The following is a 20,020-nucleotide window of genomic DNA, read 5'->3' on the forward strand; positions in this document are numbered from 1 at the left end:
AGAGTTGCTATTTTCATAATATTTCAGAGTGGAATTTTGGACATACATATTGAATTCAGTGATGGAACACGATTCCCATTGGACAGAGTATCAGATACTGACTACTATTTGGAGGTGGTAAACAGAAATCAAATCCTAATTAAAGTTATTGGAAATTTTGTCAGTAACCTTTCTAAAATTAAGGTGTACGCTGTTTCGGAGGGCAGAGCAGAATCCATCAAAGTATCTTTGAAACAAGGGGAAAGTTGTCCCAAGAAAAAGATGCCAACCCTTTCGTCTGGATATGTTATAACAGAAGCTGATTTTTCTGAAGCCAATCAGGTTCAGAGTGACCGTTTGATAAGTGATGGTCACTTTGGTGACAATAGAGCCAGTGACAGATATGATAATTTCTACGCACCACGCAAACCTCAAGATCTAGATAAACTTGTCAAACATCAACGAAGTCACAAAGATCATGATGAGAAGATTGAGAAAGTATCTAATACAAATCCAAATTCACAAACTGTCGTTGTTTTAAATGAACTGGAAAAAGATCTTGCCAAAAATAATCCACAGATTCAGGACTTATCTAGCGTGAACTCTCCAACAAGAAAAGAACCTTTACAGAGTCCAGACAAATCTAAGTTATCTCCCTTAGAGATTGGCATGTATGTACTTATTGCTGTTTTCTGCGTTGGTATTTCTGTGTTTCTCATCAACTGCATAGTTTTTATGGTGAGACACAAAAAGAAGAGGAAAATCCACAAGAGAAATCACAAAGAACCAGTATACCAGGCTAAGGACTGGGTATGGATCGGCAGAGCGACACTAGAGCGCAGCTCTGTAAAGACCGAGTGTTCCCAGTCTCTGATGCCAGCAGAGGATTTCAATGGAAACCATACCAACCATTTGCGTTCAACTTCCAGTCAGAGCAGATCTTCTTCAAGCCACGGGAACAGTGCCAACAGCAGTAATCGTAACAGCTTTGTATCCACAATCAAAGGATCTGAATGCAGCATTCGTATCACTGCTAACCCTCTGTCAGAAGATACCAATAGCAATGGTCATCGTAACAGTGATACTGCCAGCCAGTCTTCTAATTCAGTCCCTGATAGTAAATGGGATTATGAGGCAATGGGATTGACATTTGATCAGTTGGCTGATTATTTTGACAATCTGAAGGAGTCCTCAGCTTAGTGATTAGTGTGTTAGATAATGTACACACCTGTAATAACTGTTTATTTATGATGCGTACTATACATATGTGATATTCATTTTATTTAAAAGAACCCCAACTTACATTGGCATTGATATGATTTTATATCACTTCTTTTATCAGTTTATTGTTTCTATTGATATATTCTTGGTTATCATGTTTATATATATACATTTATATTGAATTGTTTTTATGTCGATGAATTTTCCCACCTGCTATATAACTTTATGTCTTCATTGTTTTAGAGTTTGTTTACAGATTTTCAAAGTTAATGTAAAACAGAGGCATTTTTTGTTTATATTATAATTTCTAGTTTTGATATTTATCTTGCAATATGCTTGCCATTATAATCACTTAATTTGTCCCAAGAAGAGCCCTGGTGCCTACAGTTTAGTAAAGGTGTCCAGTTTTTGGATAAACTTTTCTAGAATTTAAGGCTTAAAGTATATCATTGTGAGAAGTTTTATAAAATTTTCAAAGATAAGATGTCTGTAAACATCATATTCATATATACATGTATATAGTGTGTTAGATAACACACACACACAGCAAATTCACAATATACATGTTTTCATTCAAGTATATGACTACCAAATATGTTCAGGGAAATATGTAGCATAAAAGTTACCTTGGGGTAAGAAAGTTTTGAGAAGAATTGAATTTGAAATATAAATACTTACAAAAAATAATGCCAGTTCAATATTTTTATAATTTTTAGATCTTAAAAATTTGCTATAAAAGATTTAAATTTCGTTAATTTTTAAACTCTGTGGGACAGAAAATGGTTTGCTTTAACTGTGAATTCATTATAGTAAAATTGTTAAGAATTTTACAAGGAACCCAAAAAACTTTGCTGTATCTGTAAAATCGCTTTATCCATGATTGTGCTAAACGAGTTTTACTGTGTTAGATTTATTATAAGTACATTAAAAGTAGAATTCACCAGTAATGTGCTGACAGATGTATAAAGTGATATCCTTAACAACAATGTTAGTTAAGCACATTTGCGATCGAGTTGATAGTGGGGGTGGGGGGTGGTAAATAGTCCTGAAACTTTTATTTTAAAAAAATGGGGGGGGGGGGGGGGTAGTAGAGCTTAGGCTGTTGTTGGGATAGATAAAGTACATGTATATATATTCTTTTCTTTTTTTTTTTACACCAATTTCGTATGCAAGAAAAACTACTACTGCTAATAGATAAGCAAAACAGGCTACTAAATTGGCAATAATCTTGAAAATGTCAATTATACAAATATGTAACTTACCCAATTCATGATTTTTTTTTTAAATATAGAACAAGTATTACAGGGGTAGACCTTTTATTTATTCAAGTCATGTGTATTTCATCTATAGCAATGTATTGTGTTCAGCTAGAATCTCTGTTTAGGAATGACATTTGATGTCCTTTATTTAGATAGTTGTATTAGTTTGAGCTACTTTGCTTGATTCAGATGGTGCATTTCTCCCTATGTATGAGAATATATACATAGTTGTCATAAACTGTGGATTGTAATGAAGGAATTATTAATTCTTTGCTTTTATTGGTCATTCATGGATACACTTGATTGTTACCTTTGAAAAGTATTAATTCATGTTGATGTTACACCAAATTACATTTTAATACTAAATCTTTTGTCAGATGGTTGTAGAATGGTTACAAAAGAAATAGTGCTTTTTTGATCATTCATACAATGTTTAAAACAGTTTCATAGAGTCGGTTTTTATGTATTTTTTGGTGCTAGCAGTTTTGTTAGAGCTTGAATCTCAGTGTTTCTGTTATTGATTTTGAAGATATTGGGTATAATCATATGTAAAATGCATTGAAAATGGTAAACTATATTTGAAATAGCTAATACTTTAACCTCTGTAAAGAAAATGTTCTCACATCTGTGATAAGTTTACTTTTTTCATCAAGCTTGCTTTAAATAAAATAAGGATACTTAATGTTGTGAAAATCACCAAAGCTTTATAAATGTTTAATAATCTGGGCAATTTTTGTCAAGTACATTTTATGTCATGTGTGATTTTCTTTGTTCGAAGAAATGTAGAATTGGTTGTTAATTTCCCTCATTGTGAATTATTTTAAAATTAAATTATTACACAAATTTACTAGTAATTTTCATAACTTTTGATGATGGAGTTCTGTTATTAGAAATGTAAAATCAGTTGGGAGGGGGGAGCATCTAGTGTTTTGCCTATTTAGAGTATTTATAGTTGATCATGTAAGTTTGATTTTATGGCAATTGGAAGAAGAACAGAAAGTTGTTCTGCTTTCTCAGTGTCTCATTGCTTCACAGTATTGATACATTCATAGAAGGACTAATTGTCAAAGTTAAAAGAAGAAGGAGAATTGTGCAAAAATATCAAAGACAACATAGTGAGACCAGTTTGGAAGGGGTCGTAAAGATGATAGAATGAAATCCAAGACATGCCAAAAAGCACATCTGTTGAATTTGAAGAGATCAAATGGAAAGCACTGTATATGTATGTTTGTGTCTTTGTATATTACATCAAATATCGCAGTTTTGGTAGTATTACTCCCAATTAAATACTCTTGCAGAGATTTATCAATGTATGGAATTTTATGAAGTAATCTTTTATGGAATTGAGTAAGAAAATAAGAGCAATATGAGGATAAATATGAAATTCAAGGTTATAGGGAAGGTTAAGGTCAAAAATTTTCAACAAACTTTAATTGTCTCACCAATTTGAAAAGATGAAACTTTTGTGAAAGCTTTGATTACACAGTGTAGATTCAAGACACCCTGGGCTAGGACGGGGTGATTAAGGACTAATGACCCACTGCTATGAATTTCACAAATTTTTTTAAATTTCCCAACATTGATTTTCGCCAAGAGTTATAGCATCAGATTCAAACGAAAAATAGTATGAGGTATGAAGCGCTGCTTACTTTTTCAGAAATTATTTTTATGTCGGATCATGGTATGAAGAAATTTTAACACAGAGAATAGGAAGAATAATATTTTAAAAATTAGAAATATGAGGTGTTTATGAAAATAATATTCAGTGTCATACCTACTGAATTCGTATCAGAAAACATAATAAAGCGCTGCTTCCTAAGTCAGAATATCACATCCATTAGCAAGGATTATCTTTCTTATAAATGTTTTCTCAATGAAAAAAAATGTAATACTAATAAAAATTCTACATTTGATATTTGATACATTAAAACATTTTTAAAATGGTCCATAAAAAGATAGATTTATTCAATTTGTAAGGGTTGTAAAACTGGATTTAAATTTGATTTTTTTTTTTTTATCAAATATAATAAACAATTTGAAAAGTATAGGTAAAAGGAAATAGAAGTTAATGTTTCCATCATATGTCAGGTTTGGTCGAATTAATTACTCAAAGGTGTCAATTATTAAACTCTGGTAAAGTAAAGAAGCTGAACATGACGAGCGAAAAGCCTATAGATTGACAAACATGAAGGTGAAAAATTAAATCTTAACTATATCAAAATTTTCCTTGATAATGTCCATCGAACATTAAAATGTATTTTATGTAAAATCTCTACAATTTTCAAAAATCTCACAAAGATTGAAATTATTTGCTTATGAAATATTTTACACACACTAAAGAGGGCAAAAGAGTCATTTTCTCACACTATAACACTATTTTTCGTTATGAGTGGGTCTTCTTTCCATTTTTTTGAAACTTAATCCTCAAAGTTTGCATAAAAATATACATTTTTTGGTTTCCAAAAACATGGAGCAAAGACCCACTATACATTAAAAATATACTTTTATGACATAGCATTCGCATCTTTTCGAGAAATACTTGAAGTCCATAAAGTCAAGGGTCATATCACAAACATGATTTAAATGCCACTATTCATCAGGACTTGTGTAGTCTAGTGGTTAGCGTGCTAGTCTCAAAAGAATATGATACTCAGGGTATTTATTGCTAGTGTTCGAACCCCACGAATGGCACATTATTTGTTTAAGGACCGTCTATACCACCCCTACTATTGTGTTCGGAACACTTTATTTTTCTGTGTTCTGCAAATTATAAAATCCGAGGAATTCCCAGTAGCTCTCACAGTAGCTCTGGCGAGATCAAGCGAGACTACAACGAGATAAGGTAAATTATTCACGGAAATGTGCCTAGGAAGTGACTAGCACGTGGAGACATGGTAAACAGAAAAGTTATCTTGCGTTTCATTTTTCACCACTGCATAATATCTGTAGAAATGTACTTCAATTTCTCTTAAATTCATTCAAACGTCAATAAGTATTCCTCATGACATTATTTTCTGCACTTATGTATTATAATTTTTTTTTTTTGACAAACATGTATGCATGGGAACTGGGACTATATTTTTTGGCGTTAGATTAGCAAATGGGGTACCAATATAGCTTATTCTGAATGAGTGGCATTGCATTGTGGGTTACTACGGATACTACAGGAATTTTACGCTTGAAAAATAAAAACAAGGCGATCGGAAAAGCACAAAGAAAATTTTTTTCCATGCATTTGCGTGCATTTTTATGCTGTCCATTTTTATTCTATTATTTCCATGCTCACAATTACAAACAATTCATTAGTAACACGTTAAATAAACGTGGAATTCTAGGTTTACCAAAGTCATACTGTAAGGCGATTTCGTCCGCATTCCTCTGTTGTACTATCGGTGAATACAATTGTCAGGTGGGTTCCCTGACCAAAAAGCACAGATGATCACGGGTATTGTAATATGAAAAAAAAAAACAACTTTGTTGTCCATTTAACTGTAAGGAATGCTGCTCGTTTTCCTTAACCTTGAAGCGCTAGTGTTATGAACGTGGTACAGACATTTTTATATGCATTTTCTAGTTAACAACATAACAACAAAGAACAAGTCTCAGTAAAGCTTATCTGTGGTCCCCGGTTACTCGTCAAATTTCGAACATTTATTAACATTTTTAAAAATTAAATTTTATTATTAACTAATGTCTTTATTATTTGAATCATCATCTAAAAATGTCAAACAATAGATATAGGCAGCATACGAAGATGCGCGTTGAAGGTAAGGTCCTTTGATTTTCATGAATATCAAAAGAAATCAGTGACAGGTACACACTTCAAAGCTTTCGTAAACACCGAGCACAGGTTTGTTCAGAGTCGAGTTTGAAATATAATGTGCATATTACATGTGTAAAGGTTGAGTGAAAATATCTTTGTTGAACAACCTTGTGCTCTATGTTTTTTTTAATTAAAAGTATTGTGATTTTGAATCTCTTCGCTGGCTTCATTTACATGCGATTAACCTCTTTATGACCTGTTTAGAATCATAACAAGCCACGTGGATTTGTATCGATACGGGTAAATGCCCCCCAGTAATCGTGTTAGTTCTCAGTTGAAACGTACTCAGTTTTATATCGATCAGCATGAACTTGTTTGGTTAATCTTGTTATAGCTTTTTTTGCCAAAGTTCTGTTAATAGAAAATTGTATATGTAGTTGATTGTGAATCTTGAACATATTATTCGTCTTTGAAAAAAAAAAATATCATACCAAGATATTCTTTTTATAGTATCTAATATAAATGTCTCCGCCCATTTCCATGTAATAGAGAAACCGTAGTCTGATCGGGGGAAAATGTTCCGGCATTTTTTAGTGCGATAGGTGTTAAAAATAAGCTTGTATTTTTTGATATGTTTGATTATTCATTATAAATACACAATGTTTTAATTAGAAATACTTCGTTATACACAATGAAAACAAACTAAATACCGTATGCTTATATTTAACCGGTAAACCAAGGATGTAAAAAGGGACCACACTACTATACTTAAGTAGAATACTCCTTACAAACGCCCGTGGCATCTTTCATATTTTCTAATCTTTGTATTTTTTTTCATATAAACAGTTTTTTTTCCTTTTTTTTTTTTTTTCCTTTTTTTTTTTTTTTTTTTTTTTTTTTTTTTTTTGCAATCCATTCAATATCGATCGTAGATTGAGTTAAAGCACGTGTTCGAAGTAAAACGTAAACATACATGTATATGTTTCAAGTTAACGTTGCTATTCATTCAATGATTGGTCAGATCCCCTGTGCGTATTAATAACAAAAGCCATATAAGGTAAACAAAGGTTTGTCACAAACATTTTTTTCTACCAGCTTATCGGGCGATTTTGGAAAAAATAATAATACTAAGCTCCAATTCTCGCCGTAAATTATCACAAAAGCGAAGATTAAGTAAATAGATTGTGATTTTTTAAACACCCCCCCCCCTTTCTGTTTAAAATCTTGAAAATCTTTCAGAAAGTTTTTAAAAGAAACAGATTATAGTAATTCCTGTTTACTGCCAATTTTATTTATAAAACCGGTTCTACCCTTTAACCTTTGAATGGGTCAACCTACACCACGTGCCTTGAATTTAAATCACAATAACATTAGTAGGGGTGTATACACTGATGAAAAATGTTTTTGGGACTTTGAGAAAATTATATAGCGTAAAGAAAGATATTTTGATATTAACTGATTCATTTTTGATATAGGGAGCGTGCCTTTTTTATCCAGTAAAAATCTTCAAAGATAATGAAGTAATTTTAGATAAAATTCGCTTTTGCTTACTCAAATGGAGAAAATACATGCAAATAAAGTTTTCAACTACTCTATCTTGGTCTAATATAATGATTAGAATACTTGGATTTATTTTTAATTGTGTCATACAGTGCAGATTTCAATTCATTCTATTTCTATATCAAATGATGGGTCAGTCTAACTACACAAAAGTACCCTGAAATTAGAGAGGGATGTAGAGAAGGTCCTTAATAAAAGAATAAATTTTGCCGAGAAAATTTTCCTCAGAAAAGTTTTGTTTATTATGATTTCATAAATTTCAATAATGAGAACTTTACTCTATATATTAAATTCACAAATTGAAATGATTTTTATATATCTTCACCCATCTCCTTTTGAGTTATATTAGGTATGACGTTTGATGAAAATATTAAGAAGTTTCTTTTAAATTGTGCTAAATACAAAAAAATAAATAGTGAGATATTCCATAGAAAGTCAAGATAAAAAAATGACACTGTTGAATAGCTCTAATTAATGTGTATCTCTGTATGAAGTTTGATGAAAATATCTTGAACAGTTTCTTTATTTTGAAACTAAGATAAATGCAGAATAAGGAATAGCGAAGTCAAGGTCATAGGAAAGGTCATGGTCAGAAAATTATGACACAGTTGAAAAAGCCATATCAATATGTATTTTTGTATGAAGTTGGATGAAAATATATGGAACAGTTTAAAGCAAAGATAAATACGAAATGAAAAATTGTGGGGTCAAGGTCATTCAAAGATCAAAGTCATAAAATGATGACACAGTTTTACAGTCTCACCAATATGTGAATTGTGTGAGTTTTGAATGATTTTATTATGAACAATTTCTTCTAAAATATGCTAAATACAAAATAATTAATAGTGAGGTCAAGATTATAGAAAAGGACGAGGTCAGATATTAATGTCATAGTTGAATACCTCCCACCAATATGTATTAGTGTATGAATTTTGATAAAAATATCTTGAATAGTTATTTTGAAACTGAACTAAACATAAAACAGGGAATAGTGAGGTCAATATCACAAGAAGGTCAAGGTCAGATTAGGTGTCTGACAGTTAAATATCTCTCATCAATATGTATCATTTTATCTTGAAACTGAGATAAACGCAAAGTATGACGGAAGGACAGAAGGACGAGAGGCGGATGTGACAAACACTATTTCCCCGGCCATATACATGACGGGGCGTAAAAATACTGTCGCATGAGTGAAATAAATTCCATATCCAACTACAAAATACTGAATTTTCTGTTTGTTACATTTTTTTTTCCTTTTTGCACTTATCACCTAGATTTTATCGAACGCTACCTTTTCACAGTGGCGTAGGCTGTGACATATATACAATATGTAATAGTAGCTAAGGGATTGTGAGATTGAAAATTGTTAAAATGAATTTTAAAAACAATTCAAAGAAACCTTGTCGATTTTAGTCGGTATATAGGGTTGCTTTATTCACTCTTGCTATAGTTATCATAGTTATAAGGAGTATTTTCTTTAACACTCATCAGGGAAATTTTATTTTTACCGTGAAAGTAACGCGTCTGTGAAAATTTCAGTTTTGTTCAATGGATAAATTACAGTATTTTGAAAATTGTAATATATATTTTTTGTCGATAATTAAAGGCAGTAGGCCTGTAGAGGGCGCTAGATTACATTGACTTTTTTTCCAGGGTAAATGTTGTGAAGATTCTAAAAATTTTCCCTATAAATTTAAAATTTGACCATCATCTTTAAATTAAAAAAAATTCGTGAATATACTTGTTTATGTGATACATGCTATATATACATATTTAACTTAAATCATATTGTTGAAAATATGCGTAATGACAGAACTTATATATCAATCTTTTTAAATTATGGATGTTTTCTGTCAAGCAGATTTTCAAGTATCGCCGTAAAGTTCTTTATGTACGCATTGCGTTCCAAGAGAGTCACTTGATAGCCCCCTTACCTATCGATATTCGATCGATTTCACCTCAACCCCAGCAAATACATAGAACTGACACAGGTACTGGCTACAAGTTAAAACCTCTCAATTAGAATTTTACCTCAAATACCCATAACTTCCAGTTTGTTTACAGGACACAAACAAAATTGATTACATTCAAGTGAATTTATCCTACTGAATTTAACTGAAATAATATTTTAAAAGATCTCATACTAGTGCATTGAAAACTGTTTGATTATCTAAATGTCTTCGAATCGTTTTATATAATGTATAAATATATGAAAGATTTAATACATGCAATAAAAAAGTCTATTAGAAGAGACAGTCTTAATTTTCCTGAATAAAACTGTTCCCTTTTTTTAATCAATGGCAATTTTGTCGCTCCAGTTACAAACTCTCAGGTATGGTATAAATCTTATTTACTCCCAATTATATACCTATTAACTTTCATAAAGTGGAAAGGAAAGTCTATCGGTCCGTGCTCTCGTTATCAGGATCTCCAGTTTAAGAGGCACTTTATATTCACCATAACTACCTTAAAATCGGCCTTTTTATGACTTTTGGCTTTAACCCAGGTAGGTATAACTGGATAAGCGGGTGACAATCAGATACATAGAGAGTCACTCGAATTGATATAAATCGTTCTACAAATCTGACATAAAACATATGTACATAAAACTGGGGGTAGATTTGAAATGTTTTCATTGTTGTGTAAATTTCAGTGATGGAAGCAAGTGAAAAGTTAACGATACAGGCCCTGAAGGCACACGACAAAGTCCATCCAAAATTCAAGTCTGCTGGCCGAAATCTGAAACAAAAGAGTCGGGCCTCGCTATTATCATCTCCTGAAGATCCAAATGAAGTAAGTATTAATTTGTTGAAAAATATTTATTTTTGCCACTTTTTTTAAAAAAATACAGAGTCTAATACTTTTTTGCAGATCCACAAATCCACAAATTAGGTGGTGGTGGTGTGTGTGTGTGTGTGTGGGGGGGGGGGGACCTAGATATTTTGCTCATGTTTAATTGTAAGTGAAGCAAATGAACTGATGCTGAAATATGCAGATGTCTCTTTTTCAAATTCATTTAAATTTTATGTTGACTCAGTGGTCATAGTTCATACGTGAAAACAGTGACTACTTCAGGGATTTCTGACTTTTAAAATTAATAATGAAAACTATAACCCCCCCCCCCCAACCCCCATTTGAATATATCTGTATACATACTCTCTTATATTTTCTTTCTAACACATATTGTTTTGTTCGTCGGCTTTGATTAAGAAGTACTTTTTTCCTTTTTTGCTCGGTATTTTTTTTTTTCAGCTGAACTTACTTATCTCTGTATTTAACTGTTAATGGAGGGATATTCATTTATTTTCTTTAATTTTGTTCGTTGAAGCAATCTTTTAAGCCTAGAATCGAAAGAAAATGCTATGAATAAAAAAATTGTTATAATGAGCTTTTTCCTCTACAGAAGTAATTTGATTATAATTGCCCTAAATTTCAAAGTTTCATCAATGCTTCCTCGAATATAAATGATTTTCCACATTAAAATAATTGTAAAATACTATTCAACTTCCTTCATAGCTTTCCTAAATAGCTGTAAAGTACAATTTCTTTGTGATCGAACACCTGGAATGCTTAATTTATCAAAATGTTTTGTATACAGAATATAGGGCCAACTATACAGTTCAAGAACAAATTTGTTAAAAACAAAATGTAAACAAATCAACAGTATACCTTAATGCCTCGCTACCAGAATATCCGGACCACCAAGTACGCTGAAGAGTTAAATGTAGGACAAGAAGTTACACGAACAATTTCTTACATATTTTTTTATACGAGTTTTTATACGAATTCATAGTTACATTAATTCTTTCTGATTTTATTTCTTCTTATTCAAATTTCTTTATTTTTTTATGTCTTCTTTATTATTTATTTATTTATTTTGATATTTTATCTTGTTCCTTTTTTTTCTTTCTTGATTTAATATTTACATATATATGTTTGTTAGAACACACTTATATTTCAATATACTAGATGATTCTCCCTAGATGTGATTTGACTTGAATTTGGAGAACTTCATTCTCTCTTTCATAGTACTGCGTCACTTAAGGATATCCGATCCTCAGCCAGGAAGGATAACTCTTTAATTTATTATTTATTTCAAAAAGTCTTAAAATGAAGCTTAAATATGAAATCTTTTCATGCAACAATTTTCATTTTATGCATCTCAATGTAATTCAAGGTTCTTTGAAGTTTTAGAAACAGACTTTTAAAACTTTGATATGTTTACCCTATAAAGGTATGTTAAAAATACAGATTTAAAGAAACTGACTTTTTCTTTAATTTAGCCTTAGATAACAATGCTAATTAGCATGGTATGAAATAAGAAATGATTTATGGTGTTTTGCAATGATAGGAAACACTTTATAAACTATGCATTATAAAATAATTTAAGTACACTTAAGAAACTAAAGTACTGTACAAGTATAAAAATCATGCAATTTTCTTCAAATGCCTGGATACCTATAGTTTTTTATCCTAAAATGTTTTTGTTGATCAATTTCCAATTAGAAAATGCATAGTAGGTGTCTTTATTCGCATTTCCTGAATTTACTAATTTTTCCTATATAATATGATTAACTTTAATGATGAAGTTTGAAAAATTACCATGGGTAAATTGAACTAAATTCACATTACTTTGAGAATTCAGAGACATTTTTGTGAGCATTTTCAATTATTCAATGCCTGATTTTCAGAACCTGAGGATCGGACTACCTTAAAAAAGTCAGCTGTGTTGGATTTTATGTACATGCATACCTTTATAGAGCGATATATCCTATCTCCATTTACTGTCAATTCTGAGCACATCTCACTTTATTAAATACTGCTGTGTATAATCTCACGCTAGCAGCATTCAGTCAAATTGGAGATTAAAACCCTTATTTCAAACTAATATATGTGCAGCATACTTGACCTTGGTCTATTCTTTTAAATAAAATCAGTTACACATGTATCCCTTTCAGGTAAAGAATAAACAAGATGAAGGAAGCAACAGTCGTAGAAGTCGGACCCTTTCCACCAGTTCCCAGTCCAAGAAGTCTGAACCCCCCGCTCCAAGACGCTCCGGTATTACCTTCTTCCGTATCGTCGCAGCTACACGCGCATGGCAACGTCTTGCTAAAAAGAAAAGCAGCCAAGCTGCTGCACCCAGCAAACCCCAAGTTCGACTGGAAAATACGTACCAGTTGGAACCGGAGGACGATAAAACGTTTATACCCAAAAAGGCTGAAAAAATTATTCAGGAAATATTTGATTCTAGACTGCAGCAAGTAAAGTACGATTCTGTGCGAAGTAAACTTCTTGCAAAAGATTTGGCAACGGTCATAAACAAGAAAATCAAAGACTTGGAAATTCCTCGTTACAAGACTGTGAGTTCTGTGACAATCGTTGAAAACAAAGGCCAAGGACTCAAAGTCGTCACACGGTGCATCTGGAATACCACCACAGACAATTATGCCACATACACATATACCAACCAATCATTGATAGCGATCGGTCATGTGCACGTTGTATATTATGAATGAAATTTTTCATTTCCCTCTCCCGTTTTTCTTTTGAAAAAAAATCTTTTCTAACATGCCCTTATTATAAAAGTACATTAATAAAAATTGTGAGAGAACTTTTTGACCTCTTGAATCTTTTTCTGTATATTCCCTCCACGTATTTAATTTTGCATCCTCACAATATCAGGGGTCCTGTGTCACCTCGTTGCCGTGGGACCCCTGTCAAATTTCATTAAGTTTTTGTTTTTTTGTTTTGTTTTTTTTTTTTGGGGGGGGGGGGGGGCTTTCTTTCAGCGAGAAGCACAAATAAAATTGAAGTAGATAGATAATGTAAATAGAAAGGAATCAGTTGACACCTAAAATGCACGTGTTACGCATAATTTATCACCGAAAGGCTTAATGTGATTGGTTGAGAGATAAGAAAAACAATCAACATTTGTAATTTTCCCGAAAATTGTCTTTGCAGTCAGCCCGTAAAATATCGAATGGTATTTGTCAGGGGTCCTACGGAAACGAGTTGACACAGTACCCCTGACGTTGTGAGGATGGTAATTTTTGAAAATGAAAATACGTTGTTTGTCCTGCAAAATATGAAACAACAGAAAATAATGTTTATAACTATTGCATGAGCAATCTTTCAGAACTTTCAAATCCCTAAAGTAATTCCATTAAATCTATTTGTGATAATGATAATCATAAGAATACAGTTTTTGTTATTATTTGTTACCATTTTAACAATTTAAGGGTCCATTTCGTATTTTTCTATCCTCTCCTTGGCTCTTCTCTTGACTAGGGGAGTATATTATTAAAGGGATTCTCTTGACCAGGGGAATGTATTATTTAAGAGATTCCAGACCCATTGTTGAAAATGTTCCTTCATTTAAATTAATACACAATAGTAGTGTATAAATTTAAATACAATTTTTTCTCGGTTATTTCATATTTTGCAGGACAAAAAACGTATTTTTATTTTCATAAATAACTGAAATGTTTTCGTCTCCCTGCCGATATGTATCTTGGGTCTTGGTTTATAAAAAAAGGTATACCTATCAATACGTAAAAAGAGTATCTTTTACATATTGATAGGTATACATATCACTAAAACCAAGACCCAAGTATCTGTGTTTCTCATTATCAGGACTTTCAGAACGACAGATATACCATCACTAAGATCCTATCACAGCTATATAAATACTGATTGTCCCAATGTTCAATGGATTTCAAAACCGATGTATGATGGTGGTTATCTTCTGAAAATAGAATCTAGTTTGTTCATGTTTAACGAACTTCTTCTCTTTCACAGTTTAGAATGGTATTATCTATATGCATGAACATCCATTTAATTTTACTGCCATTGTAATGTGTTTCCTAGCTCTCCAATCGTCTGTTCTCTATCTCTAGAACTTTTTAAATGACCTTGGTCATACACTTTTATAATTCTTGAAAGAAATGCCTCAAAGGAATAACATTGCTGTCCAGCTTTTCCAGAAAATTGCTCATATAAGAAAATTTTCTGAGTTGATATGGATAGGTATACTTCTTCCTATCTGTCTTAAAATGTCTAAAAAAAAAAAAAGATATAAATTTGCAAAATAGAATAAAGATTTGCAAAGAAGTAAATACTTTTATAAGTATGGCACAAATTTTATTAAGTGTAAAAAGAAAAGAAAAAAAGGTTTGCAAGCCCGCAGTATATTTAAAAGGCTATACAAGTACTTTTAGCACTTCTTTGGTAATCAGACTGGTACTAGAAACTGAAGTCTATAAACAAGATGTGTTTGTGAAACACTGATGCCCCCCGAATGGCAGCTCATGGCGAGGGTTAAAGTTTCTCAAAAGCAAGTCAAACTCCATCATGGTCAAGAGGTCAAAACTATTGGTATCTAAAGAAAAGTCTTGTCACAAGAAATACACCTTTGAAATATGAAAGCCTTAGCACCAACCATTCAAAAGTTAAGGCCTAGGTTAAAAATTTTCGAAAGTAGGCCAAACTCCAAGATCTAGGTCAATGGGTCAAAATTGTTGGTGCCCAAATGAAGATCCTGTCACAAGAAATACACCTGTGAAATATGAAAGCCCTAGCACCAACCGTTCAATAGTTATGGCTAAAGTTAAAGTTTTTCGAAAGTATGTCAAACTCCAAGGTCAAGGTCAAAGGGTAAAAATTGTGGGTATCCAAAGAAAAGCTCTTGTCACAAGGAATAAACATGTATAATATGAAAGCTCTAGCTCCAACCATTCAAATGTTATGGCCAACATTAAAGTTCTTTAAAAGTGGGTTAAGCTCCAAGGTCAAGGTAAAAAATATTTGCACCAAAGTAAAGGTGTAAAGGTCTTGTCACAAGAAATGCACAGGTGAAGTTTAAAAACACATAGCCCCAACCGTTCAAAAGTTATGGCCAAGATGAAAGTTTGGTAAAACCTTGCAAAAGTAGGTCAAACTCCTAGGTCAAGAAGTGAAATATATTGGAACCCAAAGGCCTTGTCAAAGTAAAGGTGTAAAGGTCTTGTCACAAGAAATGCACAGGTGAAGTTTAAAAACACATAGCCCCAACCGTTCAAAAGTTATGGCCAAGATGAAAGTTTGGTAAAACCTTGCAAAAGTAGGTCAAACTCCTAGGTCAAGAAGTGAAATATATTGGAACCCAAAGGCCTTGTCACAACGAATACACATGTGAAATTTGAAAGTCCTTGCTCCAACCAATCAAAAAGTATGGGCAAGGTTAATGTTTTTGCGGACAAACAAACAGACAGACAGACGGACAAAGGCAAAAACTATATGCCCCGAATCTTCGAATTACGGGGATATAAAAGTAAGGTACAACATTATACATCCTCCAAAATAAATAAATAAATAAGATAATTTAAGAATTTAAGCCTTTAAAGAAGTAGTATTTACAAACTCTAGGCCCCTGAAATTAAATTTACCTGGAAACCTAAATTGCAACATTATTGATATACTGTACATGTAGCTGTCAAGACTCCAATTAATATATGGGGATTGACTCTATCAGGAATTAAAAAATTATTTTTGTTATCGTATACATTGTACAATATTTACATCCATTTAATATTTTCTCTTATTTTTTTATGAAAACGATTGTCATTATCATTATTAGATTCGTTTTCTTTTTCTTTTTTGAAAAACATCTATTTGAAACCTTTCTTAAGAACTTGGCTCTTCTAACAGTGTATATGGGCCAATAAAACAATGTGTTACGTACTTTCATCCACTTTATACGAATAATTCCTACGCATATAAATGCAAAAAAAAAAAAAAAAAAAAAAAAAAAAAAAAAATCTGCAAATGAAGGGATTAACGGTTGCAATCACTGCAGAAAAAATACAGTACATAGCCCACTTACGCCGGTCACGGTGTAGATTGTATTTTTTCTGCAATGTCGCAAACATTATTCCCGCATTAACTTACAAAGAAAACAAATATTGTTTAAAAATCTGAATTTTTTGTCTATTTCTGTCAAAACCGAGTACCCCCACCCCCATCCCCGGGCTTTACTTTCCTTCATTCCTTCAAAATTCACTGAAACAAATGGAGCACTCTTCGTCCACGGAACCAGTTAAAACATCTGATTTTACTTTCAAAAATATTTATTACTCAATGTTTAAATGAAACACCGACCTAGAGTTCTGCAGCATGTACCTACAGTATAGTTTTGTTGAGCCTACAACTATCCTTCAAAAACAGCATGATACAGCTAGTGATTGTGTTGTGTGTGTTTTTTTAGTTGGTACAACACTAAATGTTCTGTTAGATGTAAAAACAATTTATTCCTAGAACAACATCAGCATTTGAGCATTAAACATAACAGCAATGATGAAGTCTAATACATATATTAATGTTTTCTTCCCACATCACGCAGGTACATTTCAATATATTAATATATCATGGAAAACTTGTCATCTTGTCTTGTCTTGAAATACTGGTAATGTAACGTGTTTTGAAATCCTATATTTGCAAAGTTTACTTTCGGAATGCCAGTTCCCTGTCCCTAACCTAAGATGTTATGCTTAGGTTCCAACACACGCAGTGGGGACTATACAATCTCCGACCGCATGGTATTTCTATCTTTCTTCGAGATCCATCTTCGGACATTGCAGATTCTGTCAAATGTACATCTGTTCCTCGCCCAATCACGGACAGTTGTGTTTGGCATGTTGTACAACACATTGTCCGGAAGAACTGTTTGATCTGCACTTATCATTAAAATATTCTCTTTCGAAATAAGCCCTGTCAAATTCCGATGTAAATCAGCTTGCACAAAATCTAGCTCTCTAAGAATGGTCGCTAAGTTTCGGACCATGGAAAAATTAATCCTTATACTGCCTGACGCTCGTGGTATCAGGCAATGAATGTTCACCACTGTTCCAATTTATCGTCCAAATCACAGTGGCCATAAAACCCACTTCATCTTCGCAATTCAAATTAAGTTCTTCTCCCAATTTACAGGCAATTCGAACAAGCGGATACGTTTTCCAACATGTTTTTTTTTTTTGTTCATTTGTGCCACGGTTTTATATAACATTGTTCCATCTTTTACAAAAAGCCTTTTATCCAGAAGCTTTTGTTCTTCAATTATGTCTGAGCCTTTGAAAACATATTAATGACATGTCCATACGTATCATAACAGGAATGAACTGACACGAAATTGGATGCAAAAAGGTCATTATATCGACCATCGAATTTGCGAAATGTTGTCTTTAAACGAGATTGTTGTTACCACTGTAACATTAACTTATTTGTCACTAGCCTGCCTTTTGGATGTTGTGCGTATGTAGAACATGCTATTGCGTATCGAATTGAAAGCCACAGCAAGATTCTTCTTTATTTAATATAGAAGTTTTTCAATAAATATACTTCTGCTTCATGAGTACAAACACAAGGTCTGCTAAAAAGAGACACAATGAGTACTCATGGAAATTCCAAAAGATTGTTGAAAGACCTGGTCTTTAAAGACTACACAGATATTGCCAACTCTTTTAATATCAACTTCAGAGTACTTGTGTTGAATAAAAATACATTTTAACAAAATAAGTCTGCAGATGACCAATCAGAAAATTTCCGAGACCCATTTTTATTGAAGAAGTAGTTATGTATGCCAAGAGGCCTGCTCTTTAATTTGTCGTGTAGGAATGTAGAAAATGTTGAAAGTTATATGTTTTGATGCTATTAATTTTGGTAATTTTGTGATTTTAAATTTTCTAATAGTTCCTAGGAGTTTTTAGGTATCCACATTTGATTAACACCACTTCTCGAATATGTTGTTTCACAATATTGTTGAAGTTGTTCCCTTTATTGTTGTTGAGATTTACTAGTATACAGGGAGTAAAGAAAAAAAGTAGAATCGGCTTTGTATCTTTTAAAGATTTTTTATGAAGTTTTGGAATCCAATACAGGTATGGTAGTTCAAATTCATTTTGGTTGTTAGGAATATTGAAAACATTTAAACCTACATATGGTTTTGAAAAATCTGTTTCTTTGAAAGGGAACTGTAAGTATACTTTGGATTACCACTCCCTACTTTCCGTTGGAGCGCTAAGTCAAAAGTATTTTGTCGTGAACCTCTAGCATGCTGGAGTATGTTGTTGTATGTATTGTCAGCTGGAACCTGTAGATACTGATCATGTAATTTGTTTTTTAATTTTCTAATTAACAATATGTAAATACAGAAGGATAGATGGTTCGCATTTTACTACTCAAGTGTTTTATACGAGATTTCAATTGAAAGATCGGGGTTCCCTAAATTTTGGACCTTTGAAATGAGTGATTTAAGGTCCTCGTCGCTGAAAGAACAAGATAATGAACACGTAGTAGGATTTTGTTCCAGATGGTCGATATCTAGGCACTGTTGAGGGTTTCCTTTTTGTGGTTAAAGGGTTTGGGAGAATAATCAAAGAATATAAGGAGAAAAACGGATTGGGGACTTCAACTTTTAAATATGGTGCAAGACTGAACCTTTTTGTGATAAAATTTTTTTTTACTGTTTACGTTCGATCAATTTCTTTTTTGGCAAATTTTAGCTAAAGGAACCGACTTCACCGGATGATTTCAAAGTCCATAACACATGACAGAATAGAAAGCCTGTGATAAGCAGAATCCATAATCACAGATCCCTGTATTTTTCTGTGGTTGAAAAAAAAAGGTTTACTTTTATATATCAATTATTTATAGTAAGTATCTAATAAGGTTATTAGCATTATGATATTTTTCTTTCTAGAATACTAACTCTCATGACAAAAAAGAGCATCCGATATTTATAAAATATTTGTTCTGTAAATTTTATACCAATAAATAAATATATTGATTTGGCAAATTCTGACATTGAGTTACTGGAAAAATTCAAATTTTGTTGAATCCTATATATTTACTGTTTGTGTCATATAGAAAAAAATCGAATCTTGCATAGAATAACCTCTATTAACTAATATTCACATTTTCCAATGCCTTTCTCTGAGATAAATCTACAAATAAGGTAATGGCTTTATAACCCAATGAAGCGATTTGCTCAACACGTGACAGAACTGCATGCTTTTTCGCTGCGTGTTGCTTAGTAATACACCTGGCGGGGATGCTGAGATTTCTTATTATTGAATTTTTTTTATTGAGTCAAGGATCAGGTAAAAATTTAAATATAAGGAATAACTGTCTAGTTTTTGGTTTTATGATGATGATCAATCAATTTGCTCGCATAATTTTACGCATAAACGCCTTCGGCGTTTAT

The 20,020-nt window shown here is 32.3% G+C and overlaps 2 protein-coding genes across 3 annotated transcripts in view; both read left to right on the forward strand.

Moving 5' to 3' along the window:
* Positions 1-2,242, forward strand: part of LOC133204531 (transmembrane protein 132C-like) — a 91,996-nt gene extending 89,754 nt beyond the window's left edge. For both annotated transcript variants that reach the window (XM_061340279.1, XM_061340280.1), the window contains one exon: positions 28-2,242. In XM_061340279.1, the coding sequence (XP_061196263.1) occupies positions 28-1,179 (1,152 nt within the window). In that variant the 3' untranslated portion in view covers positions 1,180-2,242. The remainder of the gene's footprint in view (positions 1-27) is intronic.
* An 8,042-nt stretch (positions 2,243-10,284) lies between these two features.
* On the forward strand, positions 10,285-13,353 carry LOC133206362 (dynein light chain Tctex-type 5-B-like). The gene is made up of 2 exons (XM_061342314.1): positions 10,285-10,575; positions 12,741-13,353. Exons 1-2 carry the CDS (start codon positions 10,438-10,440, stop codon positions 13,299-13,301), a joined length of 699 nt encoding a protein of 232 aa, XP_061198298.1. The 5' UTR covers positions 10,285-10,437; the 3' UTR covers positions 13,302-13,353.
* Positions 13,354-20,020: the final 6,667 nt, after the last annotated feature.

The sequence above is a fragment of the Saccostrea echinata genome, unplaced genomic scaffold, assembly GCF_033153115.1.
Source record: "Saccostrea echinata isolate AGI-Se365-2 ecotype Australia unplaced genomic scaffold, CSIRO_AGI_Sech_v1 ptg000054l, whole genome shotgun sequence".
NCBI lineage: Eukaryota > Metazoa > Mollusca > Bivalvia > Ostreida > Ostreidae > Saccostrea > Saccostrea echinata.